This window comes from Ctenocephalides felis, unplaced genomic scaffold (genome assembly GCF_003426905.1).
Source record: "Ctenocephalides felis isolate EL2017-DRISC unplaced genomic scaffold, ASM342690v1 CF-g0.4_SCAFFOLD_01886, whole genome shotgun sequence".
Taxonomy (NCBI): Eukaryota; Metazoa; Arthropoda; class Insecta; order Siphonaptera; family Pulicidae; genus Ctenocephalides; species Ctenocephalides felis.
In genome coordinates this window covers 7489366-7512790 of record NW_020538040.1, presented here as the reverse complement: position 1 = coordinate 7512790, position 23425 = coordinate 7489366, and the positions used below count along the sequence as shown (strand labels likewise).

The following is a 23425-nucleotide window of genomic DNA, read 5'->3' as shown; positions in this document are numbered from 1 at the left end:
ACTAATTAAATTAGTAAATAGTAAAATTATTTTTAATATTCCAAAATTTAAATAAATTCCAAAGTGCTGGAACGATTTAGTAGCATTTCAATATATTTAGCGACTTGGGTAATTCGACGAATTCAATTACGTCCCTGTAATTAGTGCGACCCTGGCATAAACAAAAGCGAAATTGTTAATGCGCACGCATTTGATTTTTGTTTTGACTTCAGACAGCCGTGGAGTACATATCTTATTAAGGGATCTATTATCATTTTTTTATAATTTATTGTTACAAGAGTACAGAAAAAATGGTAATGATTTTAAAAATTAGTACGAAAAATTAGCGTGTAACGGTGTACACGTTGCAACCCTCTTAGTAATCCGAAATAAAAAAAGATTATTAATCTAGAATGATGTCGCCATGGTATATAGTACTAGGATCAGATTCAAAAAAAATTTTTTTTGAGAAAACGGTTTTGAAAACCAAGACGATTTTCATACTACTTTTTTGAGTTTATTTTTGTTTTTTTTTTATATAGTGAAAATTGAAATTTGGAGATGAGACTAGTAAAGCCTGAAAAAAGTCTATAATTTTTTTTTTCTGAGAATTTCAAGTAAATTGGTCCGAAACTGGAGAAATCATGGGCATCGCATATTATTAAGGGATTATTCTAGTGTAGAGACATGAATTTTTGATAATTTTTAAATCATCGTAAAAAAGGCAATACATTTCTTTACTATTATTTTTAACTTCCCGAAGGAGAAGTTTATGTTTTTTTATAATTTATTTATCAACGTTACAAGAGTACAGAAAAAAATCTTAATAATTTTTAAAATTGGCACGTAACGGTGTGTGTACACGATTGCAACTTTCCTATTAATTCGAAATGAAAAAAAAGTTTATTAATCTAGAATGATGTTGCAATGCTATATACTAGAATAAGGTTTAAATATTTTTTTTGGACAAATTGCGTAGAAATTGGATGGGATTCGTGCTTATAAGTTTCTGGTAAAGATAGGCCGGGCCGTTTTCCTGTAACTAACTTTTAAAAAAAATATTTTCTTGACTATTTCCATCAAGGGGGCATTCTAGTGTAGAAATTACAAAAAATCGTTTTTTTGTTTTTGTTTTGTTTTGTTTTTAATATTTTCAAAGTTTAGATATTCAAGAATTCGATGTCCACGATTGTAACCCTCTTAGTTATAAGAAATAAAAAATAAATATTGGTGTATGGCATCGTGCCTTAAGGCAAATTGCGTAATGAAATATTCGAGAAATTTTAAACGTTTTCAAATATATTATTACAAATACTGTAACTTTTATTATTTTTGCTATCTTGTTATATCTGAGCGAATCAAATGTAAATCATAAATCATAAATCAATTTATCTCCAGAACATTAACAATCGTCATTTCATTTCGAATTCAATTTAAAAAAAATAGTTTGGGCCTAATTTACAAAAAATTGAAAAAGTGCTCCCGTATAGCCACATTGTATTTTCTGCACTCTTTGCTCCGTATCTCCGTAACGGCTGGACCTGCTTTTGCCAAAAACAGCACATCTCCCTATCAATAGAAATCGAATGTTTTTTGAACCATTCAAATCGGTTGATCCGTGCGCCCGAAAACGTGGACGAAAAAATGCGGACATACAAAACACACATACACACACACATATCCATTTTTTCTAAGCTATGCCAAAATGTTCAGAAACCTTCAAAACGTCGAGAAATGCAAAAATTTTAATTTTCGATTTTCGGCTCATTACTATATCTACCCTACGGGAATTTAAAAAAGATTATTAATCTAGAATGAGGTTGCAATATTATATATACAGTAGAAGTTCCAAAGCAAAAGCTTGATTTTTGAAATAACCAGTTGAAAATTTTATCTAAATATCTAAATCTCAATTTCGGTTGTAAGCCAATTTCGGTTGTAAGCCACCCATCGGGGAGTTTTTGCAACTTGCTTTAAGGCAAAATGCCACTTTCAACTAGTTTATATTTATATAATTCAAATCTAATTTAAATGTTATCGTTCATATTTTATAGACGTCTATTATAAGTGCACAAATGAACCATTATATGTTCATAAGTAATGTAAACATTTGGGTATAAACAAAATTCGCATTCGATTAGAATCAAGTCACCATAATGAGGCCTGACTCATATTTCTGAGAATTAATCAGAAAGTAATATAAACATTTTAATTGCAAAGTTAAATTTATTTGTTTCAAGTACCTATGTACTTGACGCTATAGGGATATTGAAAAACTTTATCAGAAATTATTAATATTCTGATATTTTTTTTAAAAAATTCAAGTATTTTGAATATCCTGAAAAATATCAAAAATTAAGGAAAAAAACGAAATTAGATTTTTTTGGTATATGAATATTATTAACTCTGTGACAATCTAAAAATTTGATTTGTATATGGCATTTGATAAAAATGACAATTTTTTTTAACTTTTTATAAAATTGGCTTATTTTTATAAAATTAGCCAATTGGATTTTTATTCGAAAACAATTTTTTTTTTGGAAAGTTATGAATTATCACAATTCTTTATTTGCTATACATTTTTTGCAAAAAATCACTTTTCTGCTATTTACAAAGAAAGGACTTGGATTTAAAAATTTTGAAATCGGTTCAGTCGTTTTTAAGAATACGTCGACGAAAGTACAAAAATCGTCTTACATACACACACACACACACACACATCTTATATATAAAATTCTTTTGTAATGATGTATGTAAATATTCTCTTCCTAAGCGATTTTTCGGATTGTGATAAATCTTTCTGAAGTTTGTTAGAGGATTTTTTTAGGATGCATGTGATTATGAAAATATAGTAATATTGTAGAAATAAATAGAAAAAATTGCAAAAGACATGTCATTGTTTGTCATTGAAAATATTTGAAACCTTGTTTGGCATTGAAAACTAATGAAAACTGTCATATGCCAAAAACTTCAATTTACTTATGAGCCTAGATAATATTAGAATATGTATAATAAATTCATGATTATGAATTAAAAAAAAAGTCATGCCACATTATTATTGCCAAAAGGCGCCTGAGATGTGCCAGAAATTAAAATAATATGATACAGTATATGTATGGCAGTTTGAATGGTACACATATGAACAGGATTTGACAAATTAATTTACTTAAAATATGCAATTAGGTAATAATCAGAGCCGGTCCTACTTTGAATGCAAATAATGCATGCGAAAAATGCGAGCGCACGTCTTAGGGGGCGCTAACACAATTTTTGGATATAAAATTTTCAATGTTTTTTTTTCAATATAATTCAAGAAATATATATTTTTTTTGCATTTTTTACTAATATTTGCCAAATATTCTTAAAATATATTAAAAATTTCACTTTAAAACAACAAATGGGAAAGTAAAGATGAATACATACAATTCGGCCCTTACGATATCAATTAGAAGTTTAAGATGCAACTTTGGATATGTTAAATAATAAAAAATCAAATTAAAATAATCCAACATGAAGTACTAGTGTTATGTTATGGTTATGTTTAATAATGAAAAGCTAGATTTTTTTTGCTCTTCATGATTTTCTCAATAGAATAAATCGCATAAAATGCCCAAAAAAATAAGTAAAATGTTTCGAAAGCCGAATATTAATTAATGATACTAATTTTAATAATAAACTGTTAAAACAGATAAAATAAAAGGGGGTAGGTTGCAAGAAAAAAAATGTCATGTGGGCGCTGAGGACGCCAGGAGGGTCCATGTTTATAATGCACATTAAATTATTACTAAGAAAAGTGTAATTTAGGTATCATAATTAATTACTAAAAACCAGTTTTAATATGGTACGAGATTATAAAAATTATAAGCAACATTATTGCAGCAATTATTTTGGGTAGAAAAATCCAAGAACAATATAGAACAATATTTCACGTTTCTCTAAACTTCAATCAGAGGTCTTAACAAGATTTCTACACTGCTAAATTGTTAGTAGTAATAATAAATAATAAAATTAATTATAATAATAAAAATAAGTTTTACCATTTTTGACGCAAAAAATATTAGAAGTTTTTCTCTGTCGCTAGTAATTTCAAAACAATTCGATTGATGTGAATGATGTATTAGAGAAATTTATACTAAATTAAATAATCTACGATATTGTCTAACATCATAAAGCTCTATAGCAACTCGATGTACTTCAAAATACTTATCAAAATATACAACTTTGCTTCCGCCTTTACTGTAAAGCAATTGCATTGCAAAAACGGAGGATGCAAAGTTGTACGTCAAAGTTAACCCTCCGTCGGTCGGCGTGGTCTGGCCAGACTTTTTTCGACTTCAATTTAAAAAAAATAATACTTCTAGTAATCCTATCGACTTGAAATTTCTTGACTTTTCCTAAAATTTTATTAGCTATCGATCAATGAAAAAATCAGGACGAAAAAATGTACAGAAGGATAATTATAAGGATATTAACTTTTTTATACTTCGAACGGTAGGAAAGGTCTGTCTAGACCACCCATACATTTTGTATGAAATATACGCTTTTTGATATATGTAAACCAGTATTTTGTCTTTTTTCATGGTATTTTCTATTCAAAGTGCGTTGTATATATTCTTTGCTATATGTTGTACATGTTACGTAACATGAATGTTAGTATTTTCACGACGAGAGTTCCTTGAAAACCTACCAAACTTATTGGTAATCGCAAACACTGAAAATCGGATGAGTAATGCACACATTATCAACAATTTTGGAAACCTGCAGTGAAATTATATTTTCAACTTGAATTTTACAGCTCATTTCGAAGGCGACGCACCTCAATTCGTTTTCATTTGAATTTCACGTTCATTTCAAAGGCGCCGAAAAAGAATAAATATTAATATAAAACAGAAAAATTAACAAAAAAAGCAACGTTTTTTTTATATTTCTAGATTTCTGTAATATAATATATAATGTAATATTTTTAATCAAGCTCAACACATGCAAAAGACGATAAGAAAAAGAAAAAATCAAAACTATAAATATTTACTATTAATAATCGTTAATATATAAGACACGAAAAACTCATTTATCCCATATAAATGCATGTAAAATGAATGGTGGTCCAGCCAGACCTTTCCGACCGTTCGAAGGTGAAAAAATATCCGACCGACGGAGGGTTAATTATTTTTTTAAAAATAATTCGAAAGAATCGTCAATCAGAGGTCTTAACCAGTTTTACTATTTATATACGAGGTGTGTTCAAAAAGTACCCGGAATTACTAATAATTAAATTTCGCGGGTCTGGAGTGTCTGATTGTCAAAATTTTTTTTTTATTGTGTTGGTATACATGCCCCTAAAGTATGATGAAATTTTCAGCTATATTCACTGTTTACTTTGTCTGTGGTAGTCGCTAAGGTTCGACGTGTTTTTCTGAGCTCGGCGATTTTTACAATGGAAGAATTGAAAAGTCAAAGAATTTGTATTAAATTTTGCGTAAAAAATGAAATAAAGTGTTGCAAAGTGCAAAAATTCACCAGATATGGCTCCGTGTGACTTTTTCCTATTCCCAAAGTTGAAGAGACCCATGAAAGGACGGCGGTTTTCCTCGATTGAAGAAAATCGCTGAGAGTGCTCAAGGACATATCAAAAAGTGAATATCAAGGGTGCTTCGAAAATTGGAAAAAACGCTGGCATAATTGTATTATATCTGGGGGGGACTACTTTGAAGGGGACCACATTAATGTAGACGAATAAATAAATATTTTTTTGAAAAAACGAAAATTCCGGGTACTTTTTGAACAGACCTCGTATTTCGTATACTATTCTTGAAATAGTATTGTGTACTTTTAACGCGGATACCTACTATATATTATTTTTTTCTGAATTTGTTATGCAATTTACAAGATTACAATTTACATTATAGTGTGGGAATTTTCTATCCTCTTATTCCCAAATATCTATTAATAATTTCTTTTTTTTTTTAGCTCGATGGTACCCTAATAGACCCGGCAGTGTCCTGCGCCCCCGATGTTGAGATACCAACAAATGCATCACAGTTTGCTGTTTATTTTGCTGTTCGAGGAGCAATTTTAGAGAGATGGATGCGTCAGGCTGCTGCTGTTTTTGTCAATAGCAGCGCAGCAACCCCCAATAATGATCTACCAATAGATATTGATAGTGATACCGAAGATATTACACAGAGTCATGATATTACACCTGCTAAAATTCCAAAGGTATGGTAAAAAAAATACTAATACTTCGTGATAATAAAAAATACGGACGAAATAGCATAGATGTACAAAATGACACAAAAGCCTTATTTAAAAATTTGCTAGTTTCAGTAACAGCTTTCGCAACTGTATCACGTAAAGAAAGCTATATTCACAATCTTGTCAGATGTCTATCGGACTATCTAAATGATAATTTAAGAGCTAACACTTTTAGAGAATTTTATTTTATTAATTCATTTGAGCTCTTGGGAGCAAAGAAATTCGAAAATGTTCATATTAAGGACCACCCTAATGTGCCTTAAAGTAATGTTCTGATATATCAAAAAGGATCAAACGATTTATTTCTAAACGATCTTCTTAAAAATTAGTATCTTACTATATGTCCTTACCCTAAATGCTATTTTGAACGTACTATCAGGACCAAACGGTTTTTGTAATTGGTTGCAATTTTTCTTAATGAATATGTTATTATTGTTCTTACCTAATTAAAATACTATCTTACTGGTGGTAAATGATCCAAAGATAGGCGAAAACAATTGAAACTGGCTATTATATCATTAAGTAAATAAATATCATTAAAAAACAAAACACGATGCCATTTTGTCCGTACTTCCCATATTAGGCTAAGGTTGTTTCAAGTTGAAAATGGATTACTCTTACATTTTAGACTTGAATATACCACTTTCAAATTTCATTATAAACTAGTGGTGTATGGCATCGTGCCTTAATGCAAATTGCTGGACTTTCGCGTACCGTAATGAAATATTCGAGGAATATTAAATGTTTTCAAATAATACTGTAATATTGTTTAATATGTATTAATAAGATTTATATAAACTGAATTGCAAAGCTAAAATTATTCATTTGAAGTACATAAGTGAGCTTTAGAACTTTAGCCAGAATTACAATCAGAAAGTTTCTTGAATCATTCAAATCGGATGCTTAGTTCTCTCAAAAAATGCCATTTTTTTACATTTTGCTCCGCATCTCCGTAACGGCTGGACCTGCCATTGCTAAAAATTAATCAACACAACCATTAAACATTCAAAACCGAAAACGTGGACGAAAAAATGCGGACATACAAAACACGCACGGTATGCCAAAATGCTCAGAAACCTTCAAAACGTGAAGAAATGTAAAAATTGTTAATTTAGATTTTTGGACGATTACAATAACACCCTACGGAAAGTTAAAAACATTTATTTCCAAAAGTTTTTTTTTACAAAAAAAGTTAGTATATCTCAAAAATCTAATTTTTTCAAAGATTAAATTTACACATTTATTACCATATACCCATATACCACTAGTTATTTTTTTTAGATGAGAATAAATTTTGCTTAGATAATAAGGCTAAAAATATAAACTGCAGAAATATGACATTTCTAAATTCTAAATAAAAGTATTATTTGCCAAAAAAAATTTAGAAAAGTTAGTTCAGAAAAATTAAATGAAACTTATGCATAAAATATAGTTTAAAAATCATTCATAATGAACTATAGACTATATATTGTCAAAACGTAAAACCATCATGGCGTCTTGAAAATTGCTTTTTAAAATATTTTTTCCATAAAATTTTATTCCAAAAGTTCAAAAACGTTATAAACAAGTATTTAGTAAATTCAATAAATTTTCTTATTTTGTATAATAGTTTACATGTGATTTAACTGTTCGTAAAATATTGCGAAACTGCAAAATGCTCTAGAAATGAGAACTAAATTGGTTATTTTAAAATGGAATTGAACTAAATTGAATTCGAAATGCTATATACACTATATATATTATTTTACTAATTTACGTTTTTTTTACACTGACAACAAATCTTTACTCTTAAAATACCGAATTTCATATTTTTTTTCAAAAAACTGAAAATTTTAAATTTCAATCAGAACTAGTGAAATTAATGATTTTCCTACTAAAATTCATTTAGAGATTAATTTTGTTATATATTTTTCAATCGATTGAACAAAAATTGACCTAAAACAAAAATGATCAAATTTAAATTGGAATAAATTTTCAAAATATCTTGTTAGTTAAGATAAAAGAAATAAAGTAGTAATATATAGCCTATTATCTTATCTATATATCTATCTGGTTATCTTGTCAATTAACTAATGAAAAATTAATGTAGAGATTCCCAAAAATCGTTCTTTTTTCAAAGTTTAACTGTTCAAGAATATGTGTACGAGAAGATTTTCAAAAAAATAATTTTTTTCAGAGATACTGTTATTTGACCAAGATAATCCTTCCTTTTGCGAAACTTTAAACGCGTTTTTCTCAAAACTGTCATTTTCAATACGATGTCCACGATTTTTGGAGTTCTATTGGATCGATTTACTTGAAATTTTCAGAGAATATTCTTTATAGACTTCTCTCTAGTATATACTAGCCTTATCCCTAAAAAAGTGATAAGAAAACAGTTTGTTTTTCGATCATTCACCAATATGGCATTTTTTTTAACTTAATCTTATTATATGCCATTGCGACTATAACTTATCCTACGGGAAGTTAATAAAATGAAAAATACAAAGTTGCTAAAATAAGATTTTTAAGTTTACAATTGTGTTTCAGAAGAACGATATTTTATGACAATTAGCATACTCATATTCAAGCAACAAAGTAATATTTATAAAATTAAGATTACGCATAATTTGTATTTGATATTCGAATTACATAAAATGGATTTAAAATTTTTGAAATTGGCCCAGCAGTTTTTGCGAAAACATCGATTTATGGCAAAAATTCTGTTCACATACACACTCACACACACACACTTTTCAAAATTTGGTCGCATTCGATTCAGAATGGCTTGACACGTCGAGAAATAATAAAATTATTAGAAGTTTATGTCCTTCGGGAAGTTAAAGTTCGATTCCGCTCAAATTCTAGGCTGAACTCCTACTACTTCAACTCCTTACTATTCCAACACGTTTCCGGACGTGAATGCTATAGCATTTATTTTCATTGTGATGCAGAATGACGTGGATGCTTTAGCATTCAAATTTTAAGATCAATCGTTTCGAATTTAATTCTATATAACATTACGTTTTAGTGATTATTATACCTATCAAGGTAATGACTAACCGATTCTTTAGGTATCTTCGTATTATCTTATCTTTTTCCGTAGTCATTAATTATCTTATTGTCAGGCAAGCAACTTGCATCATCAAGTGTAATACTTGACGTGGATGCTATAGCATTGATAGTCTGACTACTCGTATAAACGGAATTTAATCAAATTTTAGATATCACAGCCAATATGTAGTTCTGGAAAATTTAATTAAACCTGAGACATCTTATCATACAAATATAAAATAACAAACCAATATTACAAACAATTGTTTGGGCATTAAAACAAAGAATGACAACATCCATTTCCTTTACCATTCTTTATTGATCCAAATATCATATTTATCAATTGAATTTCATAAACATCCGTGCAATTTCATGAACCGTGTGCAAATTTAAACAATTGCATTATTTGTTATTTTAAAAAATGCTCTATCTATTAATTTCCACTCGGCACAATCGACTTTAACAACAACAACATTTGGATAAAGACAATCGAAGCCATTAAAATAATTGTAAACTTTTTGATTGTTTATGAATAGAAACAACGAGCATACCGACGCCAAATTAAATAACAACTGAGTGCAATGATCTGATTAGGATAATAAAAGAAATATACCAAAAATTGTTTTAAAAGATAATGATGATTTAAATGAAGAAATACGAATATATCCTAAATATTGTATTATGAAAATCTTGAAAGAAATGGTACTCGACATGTTTTATTGACTTTTAACAATTGTTCCTAAAGGTTAAATTTGCAAAATTCGAAGTGATTTAGAATATTGATTTACTACCTTTGAGGATTTTTGAATGGCAAAGGGATGAAATATTAGAGCATTTAATCTACTACATTTCATTTTTATATTCTATACTATTTTTTATTCATATTTGAAAGAATCTGATGATTTTTTTTAATGAAGTAGGGTAAAGTTGCTCAAGTCGTACTACAGTCTTATAATTCTAAATCCGTTTTTTCCTGCAAGTTCGTTTTTTCCATTTATGTATAATTTATTCTACTTTAAAAGAATATGGGACGTTCTCTGCTTCAGAAACTTGAAAGAAAAAAATTATTAACGTTTACTTATAAACAAATATAGAAATAATTCCAAATAAAAAATGAACTTAGCATTTTGCCTTAAGTGAAGTTGCAAAATCTTCCCTATAGATGTGATAATTGTCTTAATCAACCGAAATTGATGAATTAATTTCTTTGATTTTTTTTAAAATTATCTGCAATTAAATCAATTGAAGTGCACACACACGTGTTTGTATATGTCCTAAAATTGTAGTTAATTATTCCAAATGTTTTATTATAAAATTTAACCAATTTTTTAGGACTGCTTGGAGTGTGAACTTTATGCAATGTTAAATTTCATGAAAAACGTCGAAACATTTTTATTAATAAATTCAATAAATTATTTTGTGAAATATTAAGCATCTGCTATAAGAAAATATTGGCATGATTCGTAAATCATGTAATTAGTCCTTGATATCATTTAATAATTTCATTTATTGGTAATATATTTTTACTCAACTAGAGGAGTTTTGTAGACTCATTTGGTAATGCACAAATCCGTAAACTTGAGATATTAAGATATTTGCGAAAACTGGTGCAAAAATGCACTTTTTTTTGTTAATTCGAATAATTGCTGAAGAAGTGGCTTGGCTGATCTCCTCGTAAATCTAATAACTGCTCTTTATCAAGTTTATTTTAATGGCTTTTAAATTTGTAAATCGGTTTTTGAAAAACGTTGAGGAAATTCTAATTTTGACTTATTACATCACAAAAGCGACTTTTGACCCGAATCTCGTCTTTCATATTTTTTTCGAACTTCGACCAATTTTTAAAATTAAACTATTGTTTTAGGACCATGATATCAATCAACATAAAGAGTTAAAAAATCGGCTCACACACAGACATATAAATATTTTTTCCAAATTAGGACTCATTCGATTCAGAATGTATTGAAACGTGAAGAATGCTTCTAGTTTAGGAAATTTTAAAAAAAAACTACAAAACATAGATATAAAAATAATATAAATATATAAAAATTTGGAGATTTTTAGTTCACAAAAATAAATTAATAAATAATATTGCTTATTCAGGAAAATTTAAACTATAAAACTACATAAAGTATTAGTTTGTAAAGGTTATTGAGTGATAAGTAATGTCTCTATTCAATAATAAAAAAACCTCCAGAATTTTTTTGTTTTTTTTTTTATTTCTCAAGATTAAATTACAATCTGTTTTTAAAATACAAATAAAAATTTAGGAATTAAGAATGACAATATGTAATGTTATGAGAAAAAAATATCATACATTTTTTTCTACTTAAAAATAATATTAATAAATAATAAATAAAAATTAAATAAAAAATGTCGATGGTTAATATAAATTAATTCTCTATGGTCCAATTTTTTGTTTTACATCCAAAAAATTAGGAGAATAACAAAACAGTAATTATAAGCCTATATGTGTAAATGGAAAACAAAAAATTCTGTTTAAATATTTATTTGGTATTAATGAATTATTTGACCCTCGAGTCTTCTGTGTATGAAAATTTTATTAACCTAAGAAAAACCTAGGAAAGGTCATAAATATTCATACTGGCTGTCTTGACATCTTATTATAATCTCACCAAAAAATCCATAATTATAATAACTTCGTTCGTCTCTATTAACACACCTCATCTCTAATTACTCGTTTATTGTCTCTAATGACACTCTCTACAACATTGATCTTTATATGTCACTATTTGTCTCTCATAATAAATATAGAATATTTGCACACAATATAAATTCATTCTTTTGCGATTCTATCCATAAGTCATGCTATTTACGTCGACAATTATTTTGTAAAATATTGAAAAATTTGGAAAGTGACCTAAAAGTTAAGAGGGCCCATAAAGGGTCGAGAAAAGACTCATTGCTTCATAAAACAAAACATGTCATATTTCTAAGATAAAATTTTTATTAAGCCTTAAATTAAACGTTATTCTTATTTTAGTATGATCTATAAGACCGTGATATCTGTTGTCAAAAAATCATAAAAAATCGTCGAATTTTTTTCATTTAATTAATTAGTTATCACTAGCAACTAGTTTAATAATATATTTAACTTCCCGTAGGGTAAGTTATAGTAATCGCAAAAAAATCGAAAATGAAAATTTTTGCATTTCTCGACGTTTCAAAACCTTCTGAACATTTTGGCATACCTTAGAAAAAATGGATGTATGTGTGTGTGTGTGTGTGTGTGTGTATGTATGTATGTATGTATGTATGTATGTATGTATGTATGTATGTATGTGTGTGTATGTATGTGCGGATACAAATTTTCGTCGACGATTTCGGGAACACGGATCAACCGATTTGAATAATTCAAAAAACATTCGATTCGTATTGATAAGGAGACGTGCTGATTAGTTTTTGGCAAAGGCAGGTCTAGCCGTTCCGAAGATACGGGGCAAAAAGTGCCAAGAACGGTACCTCCGTTTTTAAGAGAACGGAGCGTCCGATTTGAATAATTCAAAAAACATTTTACTTGTATTGACAAGATGTAAATTTGATCAAATTTTCATGGTGGCAGGTCTAGCGATTTCGGAGATCTAATAATAAAAGTAAAAAATAATGCCATTCGGCGGTGAAAAATTATCATTAGACATATGCACATCAAATTATCAGATATTTTATAGAGATTTTAACAATAAGTATAAATTTTGTTTACATTCCTATGGGTTCCGTACCAATGGTTATGCGTTAGACGGCAGCGCGGCACTTGCGAGCTTTGACATTTCGTCTCTATGCAGTTCAAGCAGTGCGATTGCTTTGAAAAAAAAGTTCAGAATTTCCAAAATATGCCAAAATGAAAAAAACATTTTTTTCAAAAAAATTTTTGTATCCAAAAAAAAAATTTTTTTTCAAAAAAAAATTTTTTTTTTTCATATAAATTTTTTTTTTTCAAAAAAAAGTAATTTTTTGTCAAATTTGTAGTTTCTCAAATCTATTTTTTTTTAATTAATTTTTTTTCAAAAATGTTGATCGTTTTTAAAAAAATAATAATTTTTGGTACGGGAAGTTTCAGCAATTTGCCTTAAGGCACGATGCCCTAATTGCCTTAAGACAGAATTCCACTTACAGCTAGTTCTTTTTTTCAGATTGTAGGTATAGGACTTTGCAGTGTTTTTGAATTAATAAGAGAAAGCAGGAGCACTCATCCTGCACTTTGTACCAAAGCCCTTCATGCCCTTCTGGACGTCATACAAGGTTTGTGATTCAACAAACTACCATGAAAAAATATTTAATGTTTATATAATTATTATTGTTATACAATTTGTTAGATAGTGGAGTTGAACGTATGAATGTATCGATTTGAATTATTATTGTATGAATATATGAATTGAAGAATGATAAATATATTATGAAAGAACTTGTGTTTGATTGTGGTTTGTATTTTATTTTATTGCTGGATATGGAGCTTCTTGTTTTCTTTAATGGGTAACACCATTGCACTGTAACGACCTAATAAATTATTTTTTGTCATTTGTTGGATGGAAGAAAAGTTGATAAAATTATAAGATTGAAGGGTATTCATTTTGTGTATATTGCAGTAACAAAATAGACAATTATTCAAAAACATAACCAAACGCCACGGCCATTTTGTGAGGGCTCGTATAATTAGGAGCAAATTTTGAGTAACTTTTATCTAGAAGACAAACAGAATCGTTGTACATACTAAAAAAAGGAGTGTGAACAATGAATTCAAATTCCAATAAAATTTTATAATTGAACCACTTTTTGTAGGGCTATAATGTTTTAGTATCTTCATTAAGACCAGATACTCCCCATGTCAATTTTCATTAAAATCTTCGAGAATTTTTTTTAACCATCAATTACGAAGAAACGGACAAATCGATTTTGTCCAAAACTAATTAGCACGATCCCCAATTATTTTTAATAGTTTTAATAGAAATTTTTAAAACGGGAGCAGAATTTTTGGCTAAAACGTGTCGGAAAAATTTTGAACATTTCTGCTAATTTTAAAGAAACGGCTCAGCCGATCGTATTAAATAATTTAACCAATGTGAGTTCTTATCAATTTTCATCGAATGACCTAAATTTATGAAATTGGTCCAGCCATTTTTGAGAAAACGTCGATTTACCGTAAAAAATCTGTTCACACACACACGCACACGTCTTCCAAATTTGGCCTCATTCGATTCAGAATGGCTTGAAAAGTCAAGAAAACATAAAATTAGCGAATCAGATTTTTTGATGAAAACATAAACTCCTTCGGGAAATTAAAAAATCGTCGATTTTTTTTTAATAGTTAATTACAAAAACTTGTGCCAGCTAATCTTAACTAAAAACTAATTAGGTCGTTCCCCAACTAATATCTTTCAAAATCAGATAAATCTGCCGAAAAAATAAACTTCTTCTTCGAAATGTTAAAAATATTTAAAAAAAAGTATATTTTTATTACTTACAAATATTATTATTCAAGCATGTGCTTTGTAAATAGTTAGAATACAATAATTTAATTTATAGTTGTCTAAATTATTAATATTAATTCGTCAATTTTATAAATGTTTAATTTGCATTAATTTGGTGTTCGATATTTTCTACGATGACTAATAAATCCTAATGTTCGAATATTAGTAATTACGTTTATATGATTATAAGATTTATCGATTGTAAAATGACATCAGCATTGAAATATGATAAATAACATTAAATTAGTTATATTTATATATTAAGAAATACTGGCGAAATTTTGAGAAACAAAATGCGATTTAATTCTTTGGTTTTTCATATACCCAAAATATGTATGTTGAATATTTTGATGTAGATAATAAATAATATTTTAAATAATTTTATCAAATGATTAATAATAATGTTTTTGGAATATCTCAACCTAATAATAAGACAAATTGTGCCAATATTCTTGTATAAAACATATTAGGTGTTACAATTAGAAATGATTCAAACTAATAATTGCTAATTGGCTATAAAATTATTTGGATATTAGTAGATATTAAGGTAAAGGTTGAAAAAATAGCATGAAACGCATTAGTCTATATCATTTTTAACTTTTCGAAGGAGAAGTTTATGTTTTAATAAAAAAAATCCGAGTTTATGTTTCGACGTGTCAAGCTATTCCAAATCGAATGAAATTTTACAAATTTGTAAAAAATATGTGTATGTGTATACTATACGAGCTGATTTTCAACTTTTGTCGTTGTTTTCTCCGATCCTTTTTAAAAATTAGATGTAACTCGATGTTAATTTGTGACACCATCGGCCAAAAGTGCAAAAAATATCGTTCAATTTTTTGAAAACACGCCAACATGAACTAGAACATTTTAGAACAAATAACAATGGTCGTCAACAATTATCAAAACAGAATACACGTCCATCCTAATCAAGCCAAGTCTACCTGGAAGTCCTGCTGACCAGGCTTAAAAGAAATTCACCTAAAGACCTTATAATTAACTATTAATTGTACTTAGTTTTGCTATATTATATTGTTTTTTATACTTCCTTTTTAGTTTTTTTATTTCGAAATTGTAATTAGCTCTAGTAGTTTTTCTATTGGGGATATCAGCTTTATTTTACCATATACTTGTCAGCACTCTCTGTTTAATGATAGACAGATAGATACTTCATTTAAATTCAATATTTACAATTTACATCAATACAATTATTATTTTGTATGTAATGTAATAATATATACAGATTGCAGAATAAAATTGAATAAAAAAATCGAAAACAAAAGCCTAAATTAAAAAATCGTTTGAAAGATATTATTTGGGAGTTGTGGTGATTAGTTTTTGGTAGAGATTGACTGAGCTGTTTCTTTGTAATAAAATGTTGTATTTTATTTTTGGGTTTTTTATGATATTTCATAGAGTCCATATCCTAAGACAGTTATCTTAAAATATTAACTAAAAAAACATAAGAAAATTTTCGTAAATCTTTCACCCTAAAACGGCTGGACCGATTTTTAAATTTTAAAAGCCAATCGATGTATTTCTATTTGGAAAGCTAGAACTTTGTTTTAGGAACAAGCAGTTGATTTTTTTTTTCTAAAATATCTAAATCTCTTGAATAAGTAAATTATCAAACATATCGGGAAGTTTTTGCAACTTGCCTTAGGGCAAAATGCCACTTTCAACTAGTTACAAACTTTCCGAAGGAGAAGTTTGTTTTCATCAAAAAATCCGATTCGCTAATTTTATGTTTTCTCGACGTTTCAAGTCATTCTGAATCGATATCAAAGTTTGAAAGCCATTTTTTGAGCCTTCTCTGTGTAAAAAATCGTATTCGTGCAGTTGATCTAAATATCTAAATCTGAATTTTGTTTGAATAAGTCAATTATAACGCATTTCTGGAAGTTCATGCAACTTGTCCTAAAGCAAAATGCCACTTTTAACTAGTCTAGCATTTATTTATTGAAAAAATAATGTACTCGATTTTTCTTAAAAATATTATTGTCAAGTAATATAATATTTTATTCTTTTATTTTTCGTAGAATTATCATTATTAGATATGACGTGTTTCGTTTTATAAATCGCGTGTTATAAAATTATTTATCAAATGTAATAAATAATTTTTAATGAAGTTCTACTGATTTGCATTAGGATTATTTCATTATGACTAATTCTAAACACCACCAATCTGGAAAATACGATATGCACATATAAGGCAATTTTCGATACGTGGTCTCGTTTATAAACATAAAAATATTTCTCTGTTTTGAAAACATTTATTTCACGGCGATAACATGTTTGCTTGTGATTCATAAGAAAATCGAGTTGTTTTCTCAGAAATGCTTATCTGAAATATTATACAAAGATATAATTAGGACGTTAATTGCCGTGTCAGTCATGTTTGTCTGACACTAAGAAGTTTTATATGAGCCATATGTAGGAGGAGAAAGAGGTTTTCATATATGGTCATATATGTAAGACACAAAAAATAGTGCCTTTCCGGGAATTTTGGCAAAAAAAATTCTTTGATAAATTTTGTTTTCTTAGGGCATTTCTTACTAACTTTTCCAATAAAGTTAAAGATTCTATTTGTGGGGTGCACGGCATCGTGCCTTCAGGCAAATTTCTGGAACTTCCCGTACCGCAATGAAATATTCGAAAAATATTAAATGTATTTAGCCTGAATTCAAATTGAAATCATAATGATTTTAATGTTAAAAAAATGGAAAAAAATCTGTTTATTTTTAAATTTTGGATAAATTTTGTCTACTCCAAAAATTCACCATTTATTCGCACTGTCAACATAAACAGCATATATTTTGAATTAGATGATTTTTTCTTATTTGCACTTTTTGCTCAGTATCTCCGAAACGGCTGGAACTGCCTTTGCAAATAACTAAACTCTCCGTCAATATGAACCGAGTATTTTTTGAATCATTTTAATCGGACGCTTGGATTTTGCAAAAAACTTGATCTTTGTATCTCCGGAACGGCTGGACCTACCTTTGCCAAAAACTAATCAGCACATCTTCCTATCAATATGAATCGAATATTTTTTGAATCGTTCAAATCCGCTGATCCGTTAATCCGTTCCGTTCCGTCCGTCCGTCCGCTGATCCGCTAATACGTTTACAAAAATTTGTATCCACACATACACACACACATCAATTTTTTCTGAGGTATGGCAAAATATTCAGAAACCTCTGTAAAGAAAAATTTCAATTTCGATTTTAGGACGTTAATAAATATAAATATAGGAAATATAGGGGTTTAAAGGTCCTCGGGTAAAAATATCCACTTTAATTTACGATACCTAAATATAATTTACAAGTATACGTTAGTTAATTGTTATTCAAGACAATAGTAAATAAAATAGTATATTATGTTAGAAAAAGGTAATTCAACAAGAGATAAATTAAATTAATAGATATTCTGCTGACCAATATTTAGGTATAAAAATTAAAAATGTGTTCAGGAAATTTGTAAATAATGTAGCTTTTATTTCGGAAAAATCCTCATAATTAAAAATGAGACATTGGATGTTCTTTTACCTCTATGCTGTAAAAGGGTACATATGACATATTATTGAAAAATAGCAAAAAAACATTTCTATATTTAGGAAATAACTGGGAAAATTCTTTGAACACATTTCGATAGTTGCTTGTTTTTTATGTGTAACGTGCTGTTATGTATGTCGTTTGATTTTCTCTGTATTTATATTATTACTATATTTACTGAAAGTCAAAAATACTGATATATTATATTTTGGGATACTGAATGGGATATTTCTTTCGATGATGCATCTACAGCTCAACAATTAATCGCGAAAGATACATGCGCTATCAAAATGATCAAATTTATCAAAACATACAAATTACTGCCTAAATTGCTGAATACTAAATACAAAAAACTGGCTAAATTGCTGAAAATTTTTGAAATGCTTAAATTTAACAAAACATGCAAATCATGTAAAGAAAACATATAAAGTATTATACATCGTTAGAAAGGTTTCATGTAAAGAAAACATATAAAGTATTATACATAGTTAGAAAGGTTTCAAAATGCTTAGTTTTTTTCCATATATCGCAACTTCGAATTCTGTACGGTGTGCCTACAAGCAAGTTGCAAACGAAAAATTTTAGGAAAACTGGAAAATCTCGAGAAAATTATATGAACACACTTAACCATTTATATATCATTTTATTTGTAATTTTATTCTGCATCTTTTGATGCAGAAATTACGATTTTTTTAAATTATTGTATTTATGAAAATTTTCCATCTCAATAACTAGATATTACATCTAGTCAACATGTTAACATATAGCTAGTTAATTTACAAATGTCCTTTATAATTTACACCAACTTTCTATTCCCCAGGTCAACATCCAGAAGAACTAAAAGCCGAACCAGAAGACACCATGAACGCCTTGTTCCAATTGCTCCTCGACCTGGCTACATCTCACGGTCCTGCACCGTCTCAACCAGACGACGGACGCGGTCTGCAGGCCGTGGCGTGTGCCTGTTTGCTCGGCCTGGTCACTGTCAGAGGAGATACTGGGAAGATGTTAATGGCTTTAGGAGCTATGCTGATGTGTCCGAGACAACTTGCTTCACAAAACATCAAGGTAAGAAGAGAAATACATCTCTGGTGACGTAATATTTTTTTGAATCATTCTAATCGGATGCTAATGGTCTGAAGATTTTGTAAATATTTTTAATCCTATAATTTTACTCGGTGTTCATTCTAAGACAGGAGTAAAATTATTATATAATTAAAATAAGTAGAGAAATTTAATGTGGTAAGGATTTGGTGGTGGTAAATATATAGTCCAGTCATTTGGTTGTTTAGCTGGTATAGTACCCGGGGAATTGTGAGAATTGGTTATCTTATAGATTTTGATATGCTCCTTACGAATTTCAACTTTGCTACCTCGAATTTTCATAGCGTCAAAAAGCAGTTTTTTTTTCAATATCTCCTTTGGGCTCATTGTACGATTAAAGTAGTTATGTACGAAGATAAAATTTAATCATCTAGATTTAATAAACTAGATAAAATTTGATAAACTAGACCTAAAAGTGGTCTGGTCTTGTAAGACAATAATTGGCAATTTAGATTAATCGGCCAATGTTAGTTGATGTGAAATTTTAAATTGAAACTGGAGAGGTGTAGATGTAATTAATTAATATGTTAGGAACTATTGCAGATTATTGAATTTCTTACAAATTTTCCAAACGTAGGTACTGATAAGGTGACCATATATTTTAAGTCAAAACCGGAATGTTTTTAGTTATGTTAATACGGGACGAAGGGTGAGGGTAGGCCTTTAAAATAATAAATGCTAATAAAATAGTAAATAGCACTTATTTGTTTTATTGATTTTCGGAAAAAAACGGGACAATTCGGGACACATATTGCTTTTAGAAAAACTCGGGACGCAATGTGAAAATTTGGGACTGCCCCGTCCTAGCCGGGACTTACGGTCACCTTAGTACTGATTATTATAGACAAATATGAGATAACAAAATTAGGATTTTAACTACTTAAGGAAACAATAAAAAATAGTTTTTTATATGAATAAATTTTTTTAATCAGAATTGCGAACTTATAGTAAGAACCTTTATATTCGATAATATGAAATACTTTTTTATCTTTATTATGTTGTATCTTATATTTTCTGATTATTTTGTTCTTTGCTTTTGAGTCTTGCAGAATATTCAATTCAATTTTCTTAATAATTAAGTTGAAAAAAATAGCACTTATTTGTTTGTTTTCATAATTTTTGCTAATTAACTCCCCGTAGTGTAAGTTGTAGTAATCGCAAAAAAATATAAAATGACATTTTTTGTATATCTTCACGTTTCAGAGGTTTCTGAACATTTTTAAGGCATTCCTTAGAAAAAATTGATGTATGTGTGTGTGTGCGGATACAAGCATTTCGGCAACACCGATCAACCAATTTTAATAATTCAAAAAGCATTTTACTTGTATTGACAAGATGAAGAACTGATTAAATTTTTGACTATTTTAATCGATTCGAACGATTCAATTGATTTGACTATTTCAATGGAGTTGAACATTTCAAACGTGTTGACTGTTTTGATCGAGTTAAATATTTCAATCGAATTGAACGTATTTATCGAGGTGACCATTTCAATTGATTTGACTATTTAATTCGTGTTGAACATTTTAATTGAGTTGACTATTTCAATCAACTCGAACGTTTTAATCGATTTGACTATTTTAATTGAGTTGAACGTTTCAACCAAACTGAATATTTCAATCAACAGTTAACTATTTCAATTGATTTGACTATTTTATTTGTGTTGTTTAATTGAGTTGACTATTTCAATCAACTTGAACATTTCAATCGAGTTGATCATTTCAATTGAGTTGATTATTTCAATCAATTTGACTATTTCAATCAACTCGAAAATTTCAATTGACTTGATAGTTACATTTGAGTTTAACTTTTCAATTGAGTTGACTATTCAATCCAGTTCAACATTTGAACTGACTTGCAATTGCAATTGAGTTGAACGTTTCAACCGAGTCGACTATTTAGAATTTCAGTAATTATAATAATTTTAAAAAGTCATACTTTCAGTTTTTTGTTGTTTTAATATTTTTGTGAATTTGTATGTTTTGATAAATTTTAGCATTTTAATAAATTTGGTAAATTTAATCCTTTTGATAATAAATTTGGGTATTTTAAGAAATTTGAAAATACAAAATTTAACTGATTTTGCACTCATTTTTTTCTTATAAATTTCAATATTTTTGGGCCTGTCTTTGTCGACCAATGGAAATCGCGTTGATTCGTTTTTGGCAAAGATCAGCCGGACCGTTTCTTCGTAATTGATTGTTTTTTTGCATTATAATTAAACTTTGTATAAATAAACTATTGTATAAATAACAAATTGCTGGAACTTCCCGTACCGAAAACTAAATTATTAAAAAAAACTTTGCCAAACTTTGAAAAAATTACATTTTTGTGAAATTTTGAAATTTTTGAAAAAAATTTGACTTCTTTGAAAAATTTTATTTTTTGATATGTTTAACGGTTACTTTTGACCATCAAATAGCATTGTATTTACTTTTTTTTATTGGATCTCAGGAGACGTTGGACAAAATGTTAAGAAACCATTGAAATATAAAGATATATAAATATTTTCATTTTTGATTTTTTTGCGATTACTATAACTTACCCTACGGGAAGTTACATAGTATATTGTTTTCTTATTAGGTCGATTACTTATACATTGCAAAAAGTTTGTCTTAAGCCACTTACACCTAATTTATATCATTTTCTTCCAGATGCCTGCCGTCCTGGTGTCTCTCCAGCGCTCCGTCCACGCAGTCCTACTCGAAAAACAAACCCGACCAGATTTCCTAACCCACGGCATACCAGCCGAATCTCTGGTGGACTCCTTCTTCGTGGACACCGACTGTCTCATGACTTCGAGTGGAGGAAGCGGTGACGCTCTGGCAACACCAGTTTGCATGACAGCCTCCAGTGAAACTGGTGGACAGATGGCAGCGACTGCTCTGGCTTCTGATGGAAAATTCTTGTATGCTCTAACAGCCCGAGGACTGCTGAAAATTGGTACTGGTTATGCTGGTACTGTTAAAGGATTCGTTTACGCTTGTAATAAGGATGTTGCTTGTCGGGCATGGATCGGATACTGTAATGTAAGTCAAAAATAATTAAGAGGTCGTAAATTACATTAATTATTTTTTTATAATCCTTGCAGACTACACTGTATTACAAGCAAGCAGGCAACACGCCACTTTGTGAAATTAATCGAGAGAATTTACAATTGATTGGAAGCACGGATCAATATTCGAGCAGCCGAGACCAGTCCAGAACTTCATCGGTTATGTTCAGCGATGGAGAAAATTTAGGCATCATTACAGCAGCTAAAGATGTAAGTGAATAAGAAAAAAAAGTAGTAAACTAAACTTAAGGCCAATTGCCGGAACATCCCGTATCGTGATGAAATATTCGAGAAATTTTAAACGTTTTCAAATATATTATTACAAATACTGTAACTTTCATTATTTTTGCTATCTTGTTATATCTGAGCAAATTAAATGTAAATCAAAAATCAATTTATCTCCAGAACATTAACAATCGTCATTTCATTTCAAATTCAATTTCAAAGAAAATATAGTTGCTCAAAAATTGTTACACAAAATTGAAAAAGTGCTCCCGTATAGTCACAGTCTAAACGCATTTGCAAATAATTCTGTGCGACATTTTCACTTATACTGTGCTTAGCTTGGCGGCATTTTTACGTTTTTCAATAGTTTTCACAAAATTGGAAAAGTGCTCTATACATAAACAGTCTAAACGCACTTGGGTAAACATTTGTACCAGAGTGGCGCTTAGACTGTGCTTACCCTGGGTAATTTTATTAATTTTTAATCCAGAATTACAAAAATATTTTACGGAAAATAGTATTGTTTTGTCAATACAAACAGAAAGTTTTTTAGATCATTCAAATCGGACGCTTAGTTCACTCAAAAACTGCCATTTTTTGCACACTTAGCTCTGTATCTTCGAAATCGCGGGACCTGTCTTTTCCAAAAACTAATCACCTCTTCTCCCAATCATTACAAATTGAATGTTTTTTACATCATTCAAATCCGATACTCCTTCCTCTCAAAAACTCGATTT

At 29.0% G+C, this 23425-nt stretch overlaps 1 protein-coding gene across 1 annotated transcript in view; it reads left to right on the top strand.

Moving 5' to 3' along the window:
• Positions 1-23425, top strand: part of LOC113378632 (E3 ubiquitin-protein ligase highwire-like) — a 374874-nt gene that overhangs the window by 1725 nt on the left and 349724 nt on the right. Inside the window, 6 exon segments of the mRNA XM_026619187.1 lie at positions 5947-6195; positions 13416-13524; positions 19125-19372; positions 22063-22222; positions 22286-22437; positions 22500-22694. Coding sequence (XP_026474972.1) covers positions 5947-6195; positions 13416-13524; positions 19125-19372; positions 22063-22222; positions 22286-22437; positions 22500-22694 — 1113 coding nt within the window.